The sequence below is a fragment of the Cucurbita pepo genome, chromosome 18 (assembly GCF_057944985.1).
Source record: "Cucurbita pepo subsp. pepo isolate OVF chromosome 18, ASM5794498v1, whole genome shotgun sequence".
NCBI classification, from domain to species: Eukaryota; Viridiplantae; Streptophyta; class Magnoliopsida; order Cucurbitales; family Cucurbitaceae; genus Cucurbita; species Cucurbita pepo.
Genome location: NC_141815.1, coordinates 8,636,722 through 8,653,144, shown reverse-complemented (window position 1 = coordinate 8,653,144; position 16,423 = coordinate 8,636,722). Strand labels below are relative to the sequence as shown.

The 16,423-nt window shown below is 38.3% G+C and overlaps 3 protein-coding genes, 1 long non-coding RNA gene and 2 other non-coding genes across 6 annotated transcripts; 5 read left to right on the top strand and 1 right to left on the bottom strand.

Annotated features, from left to right (window-relative positions):
• Positions 1–184: 184 nt before the first annotated feature.
• Positions 185–381, top strand: LOC147787339 (U2 spliceosomal RNA). Its single transcript, XR_015414087.1, has one exon. It is a non-coding gene; the product is annotated as a U2 spliceosomal RNA (small nuclear RNA).
• A 978-nt stretch (positions 382–1,359) lies between these two features.
• LOC111791925 (U2 spliceosomal RNA) lies at positions 1,360–1,555 on the top strand. The gene has a single exon (XR_002814713.2). It is a non-coding gene; the product is annotated as a U2 spliceosomal RNA (small nuclear RNA).
• A 2,811-nt stretch (positions 1,556–4,366) lies between these two features.
• On the top strand, positions 4,367–9,349 carry LOC111779549 (putative polygalacturonase). Its single transcript, XM_087119375.1, has 5 exons — positions 4,367–5,128; positions 6,734–6,854; positions 7,156–7,404; positions 8,376–8,529; positions 8,639–9,349. Exons 1-5 carry the CDS (start codon positions 4,697–4,699, stop codon positions 9,162–9,164), a joined length of 1,482 nt encoding a protein of 493 aa, XP_086975501.1. The 5' UTR covers positions 4,367–4,696; the 3' UTR covers positions 9,165–9,349.
• A 2,031-nt stretch (positions 9,350–11,380) lies between these two features.
• Positions 11,381–12,769, top strand: LOC111780267 (protein TIFY 10a). Its single transcript, XM_023660621.2, has 5 exons — positions 11,381–11,661; positions 11,752–11,860; positions 11,941–12,221; positions 12,339–12,396; positions 12,468–12,769. Exons 1-5 carry the CDS (start codon positions 11,523–11,525, stop codon positions 12,556–12,558), a joined length of 678 nt encoding a protein of 225 aa, XP_023516389.2. The 5' UTR covers positions 11,381–11,522; the 3' UTR covers positions 12,559–12,769.
• A 1,834-nt stretch (positions 12,770–14,603) lies between these two features.
• LOC111780209 (olee1-like protein) lies at positions 14,604–15,437 on the bottom strand. Its single transcript, XM_023660544.2, has 2 exons — positions 15,281–15,437; positions 14,604–15,058 (listed from the first exon to the last, which is right to left on the bottom strand). Exons 1-2 carry the CDS (start codon positions 15,435–15,437, stop codon positions 14,715–14,717), a joined length of 501 nt encoding a protein of 166 aa, XP_023516312.1. The 3' UTR covers positions 14,604–14,714.
• LOC111780210 (uncharacterized) lies at positions 14,828–15,724 on the top strand. Its single transcript, XR_002812817.2, has 2 exons — positions 14,828–14,969; positions 15,373–15,724. It is a non-coding gene; the product is annotated as an uncharacterized LOC111780210 (long non-coding RNA).
• Positions 15,725–16,423: the final 699 nt, after the last annotated feature.

Here is a 16,423-nt window from a genome sequence, read left to right as displayed (position 1 = left end):
TAATAATTAAATTTTCACTATTTAAATTAAATAAAAGAAATTAAGCGATGCAAATTTGTAGGGGTTTGAAAAGAATAGTCCTTAGCGTGAGAATGAGGGAAGCAATTTGTCCCACATCGACTAAACTTAGAAGCAAGAGCAGGAGACTGAGTATAAAAAAGGCGTGCATAGCCCTTGGAAAATCATACCTTTCTCGGCCTTTTGGCTAAGATCAAGTGTAGTATCTGTTCTTATCAGTTTAATATCTGATACGTGGGCCATCGGCCCACATGATATTAAATTAATTATTCAAGGGGGAGGGCCCACCGCAGTAAGCTTGCTACTGGGGCTCTCGCGCGTCGCCCATGCGTTGCATTACAGTTTGGGCCAGGCGCACCTCTCGAATCTTTAGTTCAATTGTTGTACTTAACGTTATGAATGGCGGGCCTTAACCATTGAAATTTTCAATAAACGTTTTGACTACTGTGATTATAAATTTATACTGACGTTGAAATTTTGATTATTTCATATTTACGTCAAACCTAATATAAATTTATATTTACTTTCATTAGTTAACCTAATTCAAAATATTTGCTCATTTATAATTTACCGTATTATATTTATAAATTGGATGTCAGAGAGGGGTCATATATGTTGACATTTCGGCATGTCAGAAACTCAACATAACTCAACATTGATTTCATTTAGATTTTGTATGATAGATAGTTTCACATTTAGATTTCATTTAGATTTTGTATGATAGTTCGACGAAATTACGTTTAGGCTTGTTAGGCTTTAAATCGCCTCAAAATGTACGGGGATGCGACTAGTTGTCAAATTCTCCAATTCTCCTTATCCGAGAAGTTATATTTAAACTGTTGTGTTGTCTTTTTGCTTGTATATCATGTGTTTTCAATCTCTCAATTATGCTTTCAAAGTCTATTTCAAAATCTCTCTCTCCGATTTTCTGATTTTCTCAAAATCTCTCTCTCCGATCTTCTAAACCCTTACGGTTGAGCACACGATTCACGCGACCTTAAGCTTCACTCACTTAATTTTCACCTCATACGGTTCCTCTTTCAATTATTTCGTCGCATAATGGCAACAATAAAAAAGTTCAATTTTTTTTTTTTCCACTTTAACTACTAAACTCAATATTTCAAAAAAATTATGAACAACAGTAGGATTTAAATTGGAATTTAATAATAAATGAAAAAAAAAAAAGAGGAATTTAAATAAATGTTAAATTTTGCCAACCAAAGATAGGGATTTAGAAAATGAATAGAATTTGCCGTGAGAAATTTCTCCCACATCGGTTAAAGTCAGAAGCTAGAGGAAGACGCAGGGTATAAAAGAGGCGTGCATATCCCATGGAAAAGCATACCTTTCTCGGCCTTTTGGCTAAGATCAAGTGTAGTATCTGTTCTTATCAGTTTAATATCTGATACGTGGGCCATCGGCCCACATGATATTAAATTAATTTTTCAAGGGGGAGAGCCCATCACAGTAGCTTGCTATTGGGGCTCTCGAGCGTCGCCCATGCGTTGCACTACAGCTTGGGCCTGGCGCGCCCCTCTTGTATTGAATTATTAAAGATTTGTATTTATTATTGTGTATTTGAATTTTGACACTCCTAATGTAATATCACTTTTAAGTCCTTTTGTGAGTACGAAATATACATTTTATCTTTTTTGAGCCAATTAATTTTTCAGCCAAGCAAACCGCATCTTTTAGATTAAATTAGTGCTTCATTTTCCAATCCTTTACCATAATATAATGTTTGATGTTACAATTTTGCTACTTTTAAGGGCTCAATTTTTTAGACTAATTAGATTAAATCGAGCCAGTCTTTTGAGGCTTCCGCTCATACCTTCCGCTCATACCAATAGAGAGTGTATAAGAGACTTCCTCAGGACTCTCAAGGCTCATACCAATAGAGAGTGTATAAGAGACTTCCTCAGGACTCTCAAGAGTGTATAAGAGACTTCCTCAAGAGTGTATAAGAGACTTCCTCAGCCTAGAGACTTCCTCAGTCTACATACCAATAGAGAGGGTATAAGAGTCATGCCTCATACCAATAGAGAGTGTCTCATATCAATAGAGAGTGTATTCTTATATTATAAATCATACCAATAGAGAGTGTATTCTTACTAATAGAGAGTGTATTCTTATATTATAAATCCATGGTTGGAGAGTGTATTCTTATATTATAAACCCATGACATTCCCTAAATTAGGACACTTTCATCCAACACCTCCTCTCGAACAAAGTACGCCTCCCCTTAATCGAGGCTCGACTCCTTTGGAGTCTTAGTCGTTTTTTACTGCCTTCGAGGAGGCTTGACTCCTTTTTCTTTTTGGAGTCTTTTGTTCGACATTCGAGGATTTGCCAATCTATTGGCACGACTAAGTTTAGGGCATAACTCTGATACCATGTTAGACGAACACGACTTTCCACAATGGTATGATATTGTCCACTTTGAGCATAAGCTCTGAGCCATTGGAATAGTTCAATGACGTCAATAGAAAGACTATAGAATCTAATAGAGAGATTGATCAAAAAATTATTTCCTAGTTGACCCATTGAAATGGTACGATAAAATCAATAGAAAGATTAGTTCCTAGTTGACCCACTGAAATGGTACGATAAAATCGATAGAAAGATTACAATACACAAGTTAGGAAGTGTTTTCAAGGATGTGCCAATCGCTCAACCCCTAAATGTATTGGTTCTTGTTGAGGCTGATATTGTAACCATAAAATGGAGATTGTCAAAGCCATTTGGTGAATTTGGCTTATAACCCCAATGGTTCTCAAGTGTTTGAATTATAAGCACTTCTAATTTACAAAACACTGCCAAATAAAGTAGTTTAGAATACACTCTTTGGTCTTACCTACCATATGGTAGCTCTCATGTTTCTATCTTTATTTAATTATAATATATCTGAAGTTGATGTATTTCACCGTCATTAACTTAATCAATCACGAGAAAATTATAAAAATTAGAGTGGATATTAAAAAAATAAACACGTAAGCAATCAGGTTGAGCTGCGGATACACTTTATAGTGTGTACTTCATTGTGAGATTCCCGTTGATTGGAGAGGACGCTGGGTGTCCCTATCACACTTTTGATGGCAGCGGACTCGCGATTGTGCGGTACTCACTTTCCAACGACAAGTGAGCTATGCCAATTCGTTCTTGCATCGCCTACGGCCAAGCGATGTATGCTCGAGCCTCTGGCCTCAATTTTAAGAGAAGGTTTTAGAAAATGAGAGCAGAGAGAGATTTTTTAAAGAGACGTTATATAACAAGCAAGAGAGAAATAACAACGACTCATAGTATATAACCTTGGGTAGGGAGAAGTTGACAACTAGTTATATCCCCTATAGTACATTATGAGGCATTCCATGTCTAACAGACTTAGACATGATATTTCTGAAACGTCATACTTCCTAGAAATACAAAAGTAAAACACTAGAATATGAAAAGACATAAAGGGTTGGGCTTGTTATGGGCATGCGGCCATGGGCAACACGTCTTGGACGAGCATGACCGTGACACTGGGCTCCAAAACGGGGTGGATTGTGAGATTCCACGTAAGTTGGAGAAGGGAAAATAAAACATTTTTTTATAAGGGTGTGAAAACATCTCACTAGCAGACGCGGTTTAAAAACTTTGAGCGAAGAAGGAAAAACCCAAAGAAAATAATATTTGCTACCCGTGGATTTAAGCTCTTACATCCGTTTCGAAGATGACAAATGTAAATATTCCTTTTAAGAACACGAAACGAAATTATTTTTTTTTATTGTCAAGCATCGTATTCTCGTACATTTTAAATAAAACTTTCAATCAAACGACCCTTATAATAAAAGAAACTCACTATAAAACGAACAAAAATTTGAATTTGCGAAAGTGATTAGGTTAGAAAGAAGAAGGTGATATTGGTGAAGCTCATCCACTAATTTGGTCCCGTTCTAACTACTCACCTACTTTCTTTTCTCGACCTTCTCCACTTGGAAACTACGTCACAAATATGGTCCAAATCGAATTATTAAATGGTAGCAAACGTCCCGCTTCAAACATATATATATATTATCCTGTCGGAAAAAAAAAACTTTAAGCGTAAGCTAACTCAAAATCATCGTAAATTTATTAAATTTTAAATTAAAAAATAGCTTTAATACCATTTTTTATCTAATTTTTATCAATTTTGTATATGTTTTATAATTTATTGAATGAATAAACAAAACAAAAATAGATGATTGAAATGTTTATAAATTTTAGGTTTAATAAATATATAAAATAAAATAAAATAATATTTAAAATATGGATAATTCCATCTTGAACTAAAAAAAATAATGATTTATTATTATTGAGCTAGATCTTAAATGGTTGCTGTGATTACGAACCCTATCGAGTTCAATTTTCCATAGATTAAACTTGAAAATCTTCGCTTGGAATGCAATCTATGTTGCAAAATCTTGCATTTCACTAATCTTCAAAAATCTCTACCTGATTTTGATCACTAACAGCCCACCCAATTCCGTCACAATCCCTCTTACTTCTCGCTCTGAACCCAAAATCCCCTTTCTAGATCTCTCCCCCCATCGATTTCTACAGAAACCCACATGCCTAGGATCAACTCAATCGAACCCAGATTCTTAATTTTGCTCATCGATCACTAGTTTCGAGTGAAAATCAGTTTGGCATTGTGTTCATGATGGTGGAGACCTCGATTCTTGGTGGGCGGTTCAATAACCAGAGGATTGATTTCAAGCGATGCGTTCCGGCGTTCTTCTCGACGTACAGGACGCTGTTTACAGTGCTGTGGATCGCGGCGGTTGCCACGATTTTTCTCTGGATGAGTACTATTCGTGATGGGTTCTTTTTTCTGCGGCCAGTCTCGAGCAGGCCGTTGCCGAGGCTGCGGCCTGTTGCGTTTAATTTGACGGATTTTGGAGCTGTTGGTGATGGGGTGACTTTGAATACTGATGCCTTTGAAAGGGCTATTTTGGCTATTTCGAAGTTGAGGAGCAAAGGTGGAGGGCAGCTTAATGTGCCTTCAGGGCGGTGGCTTACGGCTCCGTTTAATCTTACTAGTCATATGACTTTGTTTTTGGATGAAGATGCTGTTATTTTAGGGATTCAGGTGTGTTTTTCGTTCTGAATGCTCTGTTTCAGCTTGAATTTGGTTGAATTTTGTTCTTAGATCCTTGATGCTGAGATGAACTTGATGAAATTAGTTGATTTCTTCTGTTTAAACTTGCATGCTTGTTGCTCTTAGGATGCTATTCAGCCTGTTTGTACTTGCTGTTCTTGAGGTCTCATGGATGGATGGATGGATAGATAGATATAATACCCCTTTGTGTGTGTTCAATCCAATGGAATAGTATGTTGATTGTTAGCTTCACCGTGACATATTGGCAACTGCTATTAGTATTGATGCTGTATAAATACATTTTAAGACATGGTTTAGGTACAGATATTTGTGTATTTAGAAATCATGAGTCTATGATTAGTTACTGAGAGCCTGAACATTTTCCATTTCGAAACAATGAATGATTAGAAAGTGTTCATCTTACAAGAGGCGTCGAGAGGGTTGTTTCCGACAATCAGATTAGGCGTACAAGTGCAACCGTATTGTGAGATCCCACATTGGTTAGGGAGGAGAACGAAACATTCTTTGTAAGGATGTGGAAACCTCTCCCTAGCAGACGCGTTTTAAAAACCTTGAGGGGAAGCTCGAAAGAGGATAATATCTGCTAGCAGTGGGTTTGGGCCATTACCAGGCGATGTGCCAGCGAGGAGGCTGAATCTCGAAGGGGGTGGACACGAGGCAGTGTGCCAGGAAGGACGTCGGGCCCTGAAGGGGTGTGGATTGGGGGTCCCACATCGATTGGAGAAGGGAACGAGTGCAAGCGAGGATGCTGAGTCCCGAAGGGGGGGGGGGGGGGGTGGATTGTGAGATCCCACATCGGTTGGGGAGGAGAACAAAGCATTCTTTATAAGGGTGTAAAAACCTCTCCCTAGCAGATGCGTTTTAAAAACCTTGAGGGGAAGCCCGAAAGGGAAAGCCCATAGAGAACAATATCTGCTATCGGTGGGCTTGGGCTATTACAAATGGTATCAGAGCAAGACACCGTGCGATGTGCCAACGAGGAGGTTGAACCCTGAAGAGGGGTGGACACGAGGTGGTGTGCCAGCAAGGACGCTGGGCCGCAAAGGGGGGTGGATTAGGGGGGTCCTACATCGATTGGAGAAGGGAACGAGTGCCAGCGAGGACGCTGGGCTCGAAGGGGGTGGATTGTGAGATCCCACATCAGTTGGGGAGGAGAACAAAACATTCTTTACAAGGATGTAGAAACCTCTCTCTAGCAGACGTGTTTTAAAAACCTTGAGGGGAAGCTCGAAAGGGAAAACCCAAAGAGGACAATATCTGCTAGCAGTGGGTTTGAGCCGTTACACATATTTACTCTTTGTTCTTACTTTTCAATTATCTTCTTGCATCGACTCCTTGCGAATGTCACTATTGTTGTATCCACATACCCGTTCACCTATTTTTCCATTGAAAAACAGTAATCGAAATGTTAAATCGATCTTCGGCCTTGTTACTTTGCTCGAGTACATTAAAGGGTTTCACACAGCATTTTGAACGTGTTATCTTTTACGGTTGATTGACTTCGACGTTTTATTTAGTTGTAGAATGAGCTTCTAGCTAATGGCTGAATGTTGGCTAATCTTATTTATATTACAGGATGAAAAATATTGGCCTCTGATGCCTCCTTTGCCTTCCTATGGGTATGGAAGAGAGCACATTGGACCTCGTTATGGGAGTTTGATTCATGGTCAAAATCTCAGAGATGTTGTAATAACAGGTCAGATTGATCAGCATTTCGTTATTTACGACACGACGTGAAACACAATGACACATCGTTTTCCAAAAATCTAGAACGTGGACACGTTTATTAAAACATACATTTTTAAAGTAATCTTTGTACAAACAAGTGTTCCATATGTGTCCATCGGAGTGTCCTAGTGTATGATACTCGTTGGACACGGACATGCTAGCCAAACTAAAGTGTAATATGAACTATAAGACAAAACAACAACCGATACCTCGAAAAGGCGTAATGTTTAGTTTGTGACTTCTGATCGTGTATACGTCGTGACTTACAGGGCATAATGGTACGATTAACGGACAGGGGCAAACATGGTGGAAGAAATATCGGCAGAAGCTTCTTAACCACACTAGGGGCCCCCTAGTTCAGATCATGTGGTCAAGGGATATTGTGATTAGCAATATAACTTTGCGTGACTCTCCGTTTTGGACGCTTCATCCATACGACTGTAAGAACGTTACTATACGGAATGTAACGATCTTGGCCCCTGTACACGATGCACCAAATACGGATGGAATCGATCCCGGTAAACTTTAATGCTTTGTTTATATAATTGTCCAATTGGATGCTTGGTTTATTGTGATGACATGCTGCTTTATAATATACGTAGAGTAGGCTAAGCTGTTCCTCGATCTCGTATCGATAAATTGCATCGGTTTTTGTACGAGATGGATATTAAGAAAGATAAGACCATTCCAGCTTTCCCCATAGTATAAACTTTGCATGTAGAAGATGAAGCTGAAACTCTTGAGTTTTATCGAGTTTTAGGGGGTCGGATGATTGACAAGTCCGGGTCGAGTGTAATTTGTTCTGATTTTCAGCTTAACCTTCCTCTTCCTGGTGTCCCCACGAGGCAGAGCTACCCCCGGTATTAGGGGCGCGCTGACCTTCTTATTCTTCAAAGGGGAAAGGGCCCGTCGGTTCATTGGATTCTGAGCCGGATGTGCACTGGTTTTAATGAGTGCTTATTGTAAAAGCCCTAGCCCACCGCTAGCAGATATTGTCTTCTTTGGGCTTTCCCTCAAAGTTTTTAAAACGCGTCTGCTAGGGAGAGGTTTCCACACATATTTCGTTATCCTCCCCAATCAATGTGGGATCTCACAATCCACCTCCCTTCGGGGCCAAGCGTTCTCATTGGCACTCGTTCCCTTTTCCAATCAATGCAGGACCCCCCAATCCACCCCTCTTTGGAGCCTAACGTCCTTGTTGGCACACCGCCTCGTGTCCACCCCCCTTTGAGGCTCAGCCTCCTCGTTGGCACATGGCTTAGTGTCTGGCTCTGATACCATTTGTAACCGCCCAAGCCCACCGCTAGCAGTTATTGTCCTCTTTGGGCTTTCCCTCAGTTTTTAAAACGCGTCTACTAGGGAGAGGTTTCCATATCCTTACGAAGAATATTTCGTTCTCTTCCCCAACCGATGTAGGATCTCACACTTGTATTATTAAGTCCTGTTTTAAAAGATCAACTTTAATAGTCTACTGTACATTTGGTAACAGATTCATGTGAAGATATGCTGATCGAGGATTGTTATATAAGCGTGGGAGACGACGGTATTGCGATTAAGAGTGGTTGGGATCAATATGGCATTGCTTACAGGCAGCCCTCGAAAAACATACGGATTCGAAACGTTGTTCTTCAATCTATGGTTAGGTAAATATCTTGCACGTGTTCGTGGGAAAAAAATACGTATCGAATGCATTCATGTGTTGTTTTTCCATTCTAGATAGTATCTGAATTGTTTTTGGTGAAAATTCTTCAGCGCGGGTATATCGATTGGGAGCGAGATGTCAGGTGGTGTATCGGGCGTCACGGTAGAGAACGTCGTGGTGTGGAACTCCAGGCGTGGTGTTCGAATCAAAACTGCTCCAGGAAGAGGAGGATACGTGCAAGACATTAGTTATCATAATCTGACCCTCGACGTCGTTCGTGTTGGGATTGTCATAAAGACAGACTACAATGAACACCCAGACGAAGGATACGATCCAAAAGCAGTTCCAGTGCTGAAGGACATAAGCTTCACAAGCATCCATGGACAGGGAGTTCGAGTACCCGTCCGAATGCACGGTAGCGAAGAAATTCCAGTGAGAAACGTGACGTTCAGGGATATGTCAGTCGGGATAACATACAAGAAGAAACATATATTCCAATGTGCATTTGTTTACGGACGAGTTATAGGAACCATCTTCCCAGCTCCTTGTGACAATCTCGACCGATACGACGAGCAAGAACGACTAGTTAAACGCTCTGCTGCCCAGAATGCAACCGACATCGATTACGACTTTTGAATAGGTAGATCATTTGATGAAATCACTGAACACTGCTGCTTTTTTACTCCTGTTTCTACCAGTTAAACACCTCTCTACAATGTCTATTTTTATGGCTTTGATTACAATTTTGTTTGCTGGAGTTTGTACATAAACAAAAACAAAAACCCTTTTATTAGAGAGAGCAAACGAGAAAGGTTTGAATTTCTGAGTTGTTTTTTCTCTCTCTCTCTCTCTCTCGATGATCTTTCTGATGGTCGTGTCCACCGCTAGCAGATATTGTCTTTTTCGGGCTTCCCCTCAAGGCTTTAAAACACGTCTTGTGCTTATAAAGGGTTTTTTGTTTTCCTCCCCATTTAAACGCGCGTTTGCTCGAGAAAGGTTTTTACTTCCTTATAAAGGTGTTTCGTTCTCCTCCTCAACTAACGTGGAAGTGTAAGATGTCACGTAGTCGGTGGCCCTGCTCTTCCACTTGCAGGTAGCAGACTTGGGTGCGGTGGTGGTAGGGCTAACAAAAGATAGTGATGCCCCAAGTTGGATGCATTTCTAAGGCAATTTTCACTTTTTTTTTTTTCAATTAAAATCAACTTTCTAGATCTACAACATAATAATTATTATGTTATCAAATAAATACTTTTAAAAACTATACAAAAAAAAAAAAAAAAAAAACCGTTTATAGACACTTAGATTATATCCAAAAATTTTAATATTACTTCTGAAAGTTACGATGGGTGCTCTCCTATTCCGACTTCCCCAGAGCCTCTGGTAGCACAGCCGAGACAACGATGGGTTCTCTACCCCTGCGGGGATAGAGCGACATAAGTATGGGTTCTCTGCCCCTACGGGGATGGAGCGACATAAGTTTTGAGAATTCAAGAGAAGGTCATGGCGAGATGAGCCGTTTATCATCACGATAGGTGTCAAATGGAAGTGCAGTGATGTATGCAGTTGAGGCATCCTAACTGACTTGTAGACTTGAGACTTCTTCCTACATGACCCGATCAATTCGATTAGGCACTCGCCATCTATTTTCATTGTTCAACTATTTGACCACACGAAAAAAGCATTGTTCGCCATCTATTTTCATTGTTCAACTATTTGACCACACGAAAAAACCATTGTTCAACTGTTTGACAACATTAAAAAATCAAACAAAGTTATGCCCTCCCTCTCTATCTATCCTAGAGATGGGAGGGCAGAGGTCTTTGGTGTCGCCGTATTTTTTAGAAATAACTATCAACTATAACTCGAAAAGAACCCGATTTTGTAAACACCATAGAGGAAGAATGAAAGGAATATCTTATTGAGGCAATCGTATTTGCTTCAATAGATACACTATTCAAGCACTTGAACCCGTTTGGATCACATCTAGCCAAATCGAAGCGAGACGAAGGACAATGACACGAAATGCAGTAATGCACAACACAGCGAAAAAAAATATAGGTACATATATTTCCAGACAAACCCATTACACTAAAACCCACATAAACTCGTATGGGGTCAGAGAATGGATCCCCCGATAATAAAACTTTTAAAAATTGAAGGGTATTTTTGAAACCTTTGAAAGTTCAACGATATTCTTTTAAATAAAATGTGAACGTTTCCATCCAAAACTAACCGTAAATATATATTTTTATATTTTTTTTTTAAAATTTAAGGTTATTATTAAATTATTTTAAATGGCATCCAATCATATTGGTTGAAAGTGTAAGCCACACGTTCCTTCTAAGCTTCAATCATCACTTAAAAACCCAAACTACTTATGAACAATTTTTTTAATTAAAAGAAAATGAATAATAATAATAATAATAATAATAATAATAAGTAAATATTTTAAAAAACATATTATATTTAAATTATAATTATTTAACATATTGAAAGCAAAATGACGCATTTGACCTTGGAACAACTTACACTTATCAACAACTAAGTGGATTGGGTGGCTCAAATATTGAACAGCGTTATTACGCGTGGGCCCACCAAATGGCAAGAACCGTAAATAAAGTGTCCTTTGAGGGCAAAAAGAGAAAGGTATTGAAAGGACTCAAAGAACACGTGTTGGAAATGCTATACACCAAACGATTTATTCCTCTTCTCTCCATTTGCAGGAAACCGCCGAGTAAAACCCCCACAAATTCCTCGTGCCTTTATTATTAAATTATATTAAATTCTTAATTTAATTTATTTTCTGTTATTTATTTATTTATTTATTAGGTTTGTTCGACCATAAATTAGACCCACCTCGGCAGCTGGTTTATAAAGGCAGACAGAAATTAAGAACTTAAGCCTTCATCGGAATCTCTCATCTTCATCGGAATCTTCACCGGAATCTTCAAGATCGGAACTTTCTCTAAATCCTCCTCTTTTTCTTCGAACCCCATGTCGACTTCTTCGGGATTCTCTCAGGTTTCGTCTCTAAAATCGCCGGAGAACCTCGGGTTTCTTCCCGCCGGTGCGATGCTGGTTTCCGGCGAGGATCTGAATCTGGGTTTCTCGGCGAATCTCCGGAGAAGAAACGGTGAGGATTTATGTTTTTTTTTTCTTACATTTTGTGGGTTGGATTTATTTTTTTGATTGGGAGAAGTTGAAATTGAAATTGGAATTTCAGGGTCGGCGCCGGAACTGTTCCACCGGCCGGAAAAAATGGCGAATCTCAAGTCCTTGGATTTGTTTCCTCAAGAAGCTGGATTTGGTATCTCAAACGACGTCGTTTCAAGGTATGGATTAACCCGACATCTCTCCACCATCTTGTTTTTTTGAGGAATTTCTTGTTTGATGAAGTAAAATTTTATTTTAGCGTCTATAAATCTGCTACGGCGGCGCCTCAAGCTTCCCAAATGACGATCTTTTACGCCGGCCAAGTTTTTGTGTTCAACAATTTCCCGGAGGAAAGAGTCGGCGAAGTTATGTTTCTAGCAGGCCGAGAGAGCTCCAAACTGAACATCCCAGCCGCCACTGTCGCTTCCGGCCAGCCTATCTTGGTCGGAACTCCGGCGGATGCTTTAAGCTCCAGTTCCCCTGTTTCCACTCGGACCCCAACCCCGCCACCGCCTCCTCAGCCGCAGTCCGTCACCGGCGGTAATTACCTCCCACAACAAAAAAAAAAAACCCCTTTCTGAAATCCTTTAACCTTCCGTCGCCGGAAGTTGAAATTCCCGTTCTTGTTTCTGATGATTTAAGCTTCCATTTCTGCAGCTCTTCCAATGGCTCGTAAAGCTTCGATTCAACGTTTCCTAGAGAAGAGAAGAGACAGGTGGGGTTTGTTTCTTTTGATCCAAAACTCACAATTTCTTCAACTTTAAACTTACTCTGTTTTTCAAACAGGCTAACTCTGAGAGCGCCGTACCAGAACTACCCGGCGCCGAGCAAACTCGCCGGCGACAACTCCTGGCTGGGTTTGGCCGTGCAGCCGTAGATCAACCACTGTAAAATTCAGATTTGTTTTAGATTTTAGAAGACTTGAAGCCATTTTTGCTTAGGCCTCTGTTTTTTATTGCTTCCTCCGGTGACGATGCTCTGTTTTGCAGAGGCCGTAGTTGCTCTTCCTCTAGTCGATAGCTTGTAACACTAATATTTCTTTTATCTTATTTTTTAATATTATTATGAAAATGACAAATATTTTAATATTTGATTTTTTACTAGATTTAGTTATTAATGTAGCTTATATTAAATAATAAAAAAAAAGTAGACAATTCAATCGAAATAGAGGGTCGGGTTTTGAATTTTAGTAGGGTTGTTCAAGTCACGAACGCAACCGACTCGAAATTATGGACTGATCGAAAAGATTTCATAAATCTAACCCGTGTACTCCCCAATTTGGTAAATCACCAAATATATATATATATAATGCTTTTTTTAATTCACTAAATATGATGATGGACTAAATTGTAAATTAAATTATTTGTTATAAATTATAAAATTTTATTTAATAAAATTACAAAGTTTTTGAGAAAACGTGTGAATCTTAAAAAGTAATGAATAAGTCAACGACATAAACATGGAATGTTACAACGATATTATAGTGGTATCTGTCTATTAAGACATGTGACATGTGACATGTAACACCCGAGTAAACGAGGGACATAGGAATGAACCAAGACCATATATGAATGTATGCAAACCCAAAGTTACTCCGTGTACCAATAAGGTGCACCTTTCTTTTTCAGTGTCTCGATCATTGGAACTCCAAAGTTAAGTGTTGTTTGGTTGGAGCAATTTTTACTTTTGGTGACCTCATGTAATAAGTACCATGACCATGGGAAATGTTAGGGGTCGGTTTCGAATCCCATACATATATATATATATATATATATATATATATATATATATATATATATATATTTTTTTTTTTTTTTTTTTTTTTTATTATTATTATTATTATTATTATTATTTTTTTTTTTTTTGTGAAGGATTCAAAGGGGCACCCCACCACATTTAATTTTAATAAAGTCAACAAATTAATTTACTTTTATTTTATTTTCTTTTTTTGAATAATAAAAATAAAGAAAAAGGTCACGCGCATTTGAATTCAATCCTTTTTCATTTTTCTTTTAAAAGTTATTTGTTGCTTTCATTTACCGTTTCGTATGGCATTTAAATTTTTAATCCATTTATTTAAATTAATATCAATTTCGCCACTCAACAAAATTATTTTCAATTAATTTAAATTCTCTATTTTTATTTATATAAATTTATAGTGTTTTAAAATTTTTAATTTTTATACTATAATTTATTTATTTATTTCAAAATTGTCCATTATTTTCAACCGAATTATCGGCCCACACCCAAATATCAGTTTGGGCCGTAAGTTTCAATCGGGCCCAAACCTGGCCCTTTTAAAGCCCATGTTTATAAAACCCGCTGGTCCAATTAACTCAACTAATTTAAATAAATGAAAATTTTAACTAAACAAATTCATTTTATTAATTATTATTATTATTATTATTTGCTTACCACTCAATTTACACATATATTTTTTTTAATTTCTATTTAATTTCATCATTATTTTTCAATTATTTATGTTTAAATTTTTTAGTTTTTATATCTTGAAACTGAGTTACAAAAACAACACAAAATCCAACCAATTATGTTAATCCAATCTAGAGAAATCAACCCGTTCATGAATGTTTGGAATTCATATTATGCAAGGAGACATTGCTTTTGCTAATTCGAATTGAAGGGCAATATAAAATCGATCTATAGAACCTATCACTAAAATACCCTTTGATAGGACTAAGCGGAGCAAAAAGGGCTAGCCCCACACGAAGTTTGTGAAGTGATTCGTGTTTTTGTGCCCCACACGAGGTTTAGATGGCTCTGAAGCAAGCAACCTATACCCAGCTGTTGGGGCAAATGTTAGGCCCCAATGAGTAGAAGGTGCAGTGATCAGTGCAAAAACATTGTAATCCGACCAATTTGGACTATCCAAATTAACCAAAAAAAATAATAATAATAATAAAATAATAGAAGAATGGAATTTTATTTATTTTGATATATAAAACGGGGAGAACATGATTTGAGGTATAATTAATAAGAAGGAAAAAAAAGAATGCGAAAAGAAAGAGAAGATATTTAGACGGGTAAGCCAAATTCATCGAATCCGAGCTCTCTCATAACTTCCTTGCACTCAGGAACCCTTTCCTTCTTCATGAATGACAGAGGATTGGCTTGGCGGACGGCATTGGTGATTCCACTGTTGCTGGTGATGCTCACTCGAGACTTGTGCGCATACCCTCCCTCCGTCACCTCATCGCAGTCTGAATCGCTGCTCTTCTCCAGCGACACCTCGCACACATCTTCCTCGTGGTCGCCGTCCGCCTCGATCTTGTAAGATCCCGTCTTATCCGTCACCGCCTCCTTGTTCAACGTCACCTTTTCTCCTTCGATTTCTCTGCATTCCAGTTTCACTTTCGCACCTGCATTCAATTTCATTTTCAATTTCAATTTCAATTTCAATTTCAATGTCGATTTCGGTTTCTTAGGGCTTCGATTGCGATAGTTAGGGCAATTTCGGTTTCTTAGGGCTTCGATTGCGATAGTTAGGGCAATTTCAATTTTAATTTCGATTTCGAATTCGGTTTCGGTTTCTTAGGGCTTGGATTGCGATTGTTAGGGCTTTTGTTTGAGTAATTACTTACCTTCCATGAATTTGCTGACTTTGGTGAAGAATTGGACACGGCATGTGTCGCAATACACCTTCCCTTCCACGAAGAACTGATCCTTCTTGCAGGCTGCCAGGTTAAGAAGCGTCATGAAGCAAAGGGCTGAAACAAGCATGATTGCGGATTTTGCCATTGTTTTTGTTGTTCTTCTTCTTCTTTGCTCGTTCGCTCTTTTTCGCTTTTGATTGAGAGGTGTGGATGAAGATGGAGAATGAACTGCTGATTTTATAGCTCTATTTTGGGGTTCAATCCGTTACTTGATTGCTATTCTTAGGAGCTTAGCAATGGTTTCTTGTTATTAATTTGTTGCCAGAAACTCAGGCTCCCTCTTTGATCGAGTCAAATTGTAAAAATGTTTGGAAAAAAACAATCATTTCTTTACTCTAATCTCATTGGATTGTGTCAGATAATTTCTTATAATTGTGTCAATGAACTAGTTGCAATCGACCTTATCGACCCTATTACATATGATCAAGACAATGTCGATGACGGAATCAAGAACGAGAGTATCTATTTGATAAGCTTTGTTTCGACCAAAAGTCTGATGGACTAAGTAGTGGCATTGGACTTGCAAGGCTTGGGTCGATACTCACTGGTCGAGCCTCTATCCATACGACTACTGTAGCTTCTACATCAATAACAAACGTTGTATCCAACTATGATCACCTGACTCAACAATGGTACCATGTCGTGAGATCCTTCATCGACGATGGTGACAACACGGTGGCTCGGTTCGAGGAAAAGGGGTTGTGGGTACTTCTGTAAGGGAATATGTGAAGGCAAAAATGGAGCTAAAAGTTGTAGGGAAGAATAAAAGTTATCAGCTTTTTGTAAAATAAAATGAAAAAAGTATTAATGTGTTTGTGATAATGGAGAATAAAAATGGAGCTAAAATCAGCTTTTGACATGATTTTTGTTGTGTTTTTGTGATGCTGGAAGAATATGTTTGTGTCTCTCCTTTTCTGGTTGAACTGACATTAGTGGATCAATTTTGATATTTATTATTATTTACCTTATTTCTTCAAAAAAAAAAAATTATATATATATAAATGTTAATTTAATGCAAACCCGAGAAGGTTCTAGCATCATGTCAAATGTGTCTGAAGAAGAAGAGCAAAA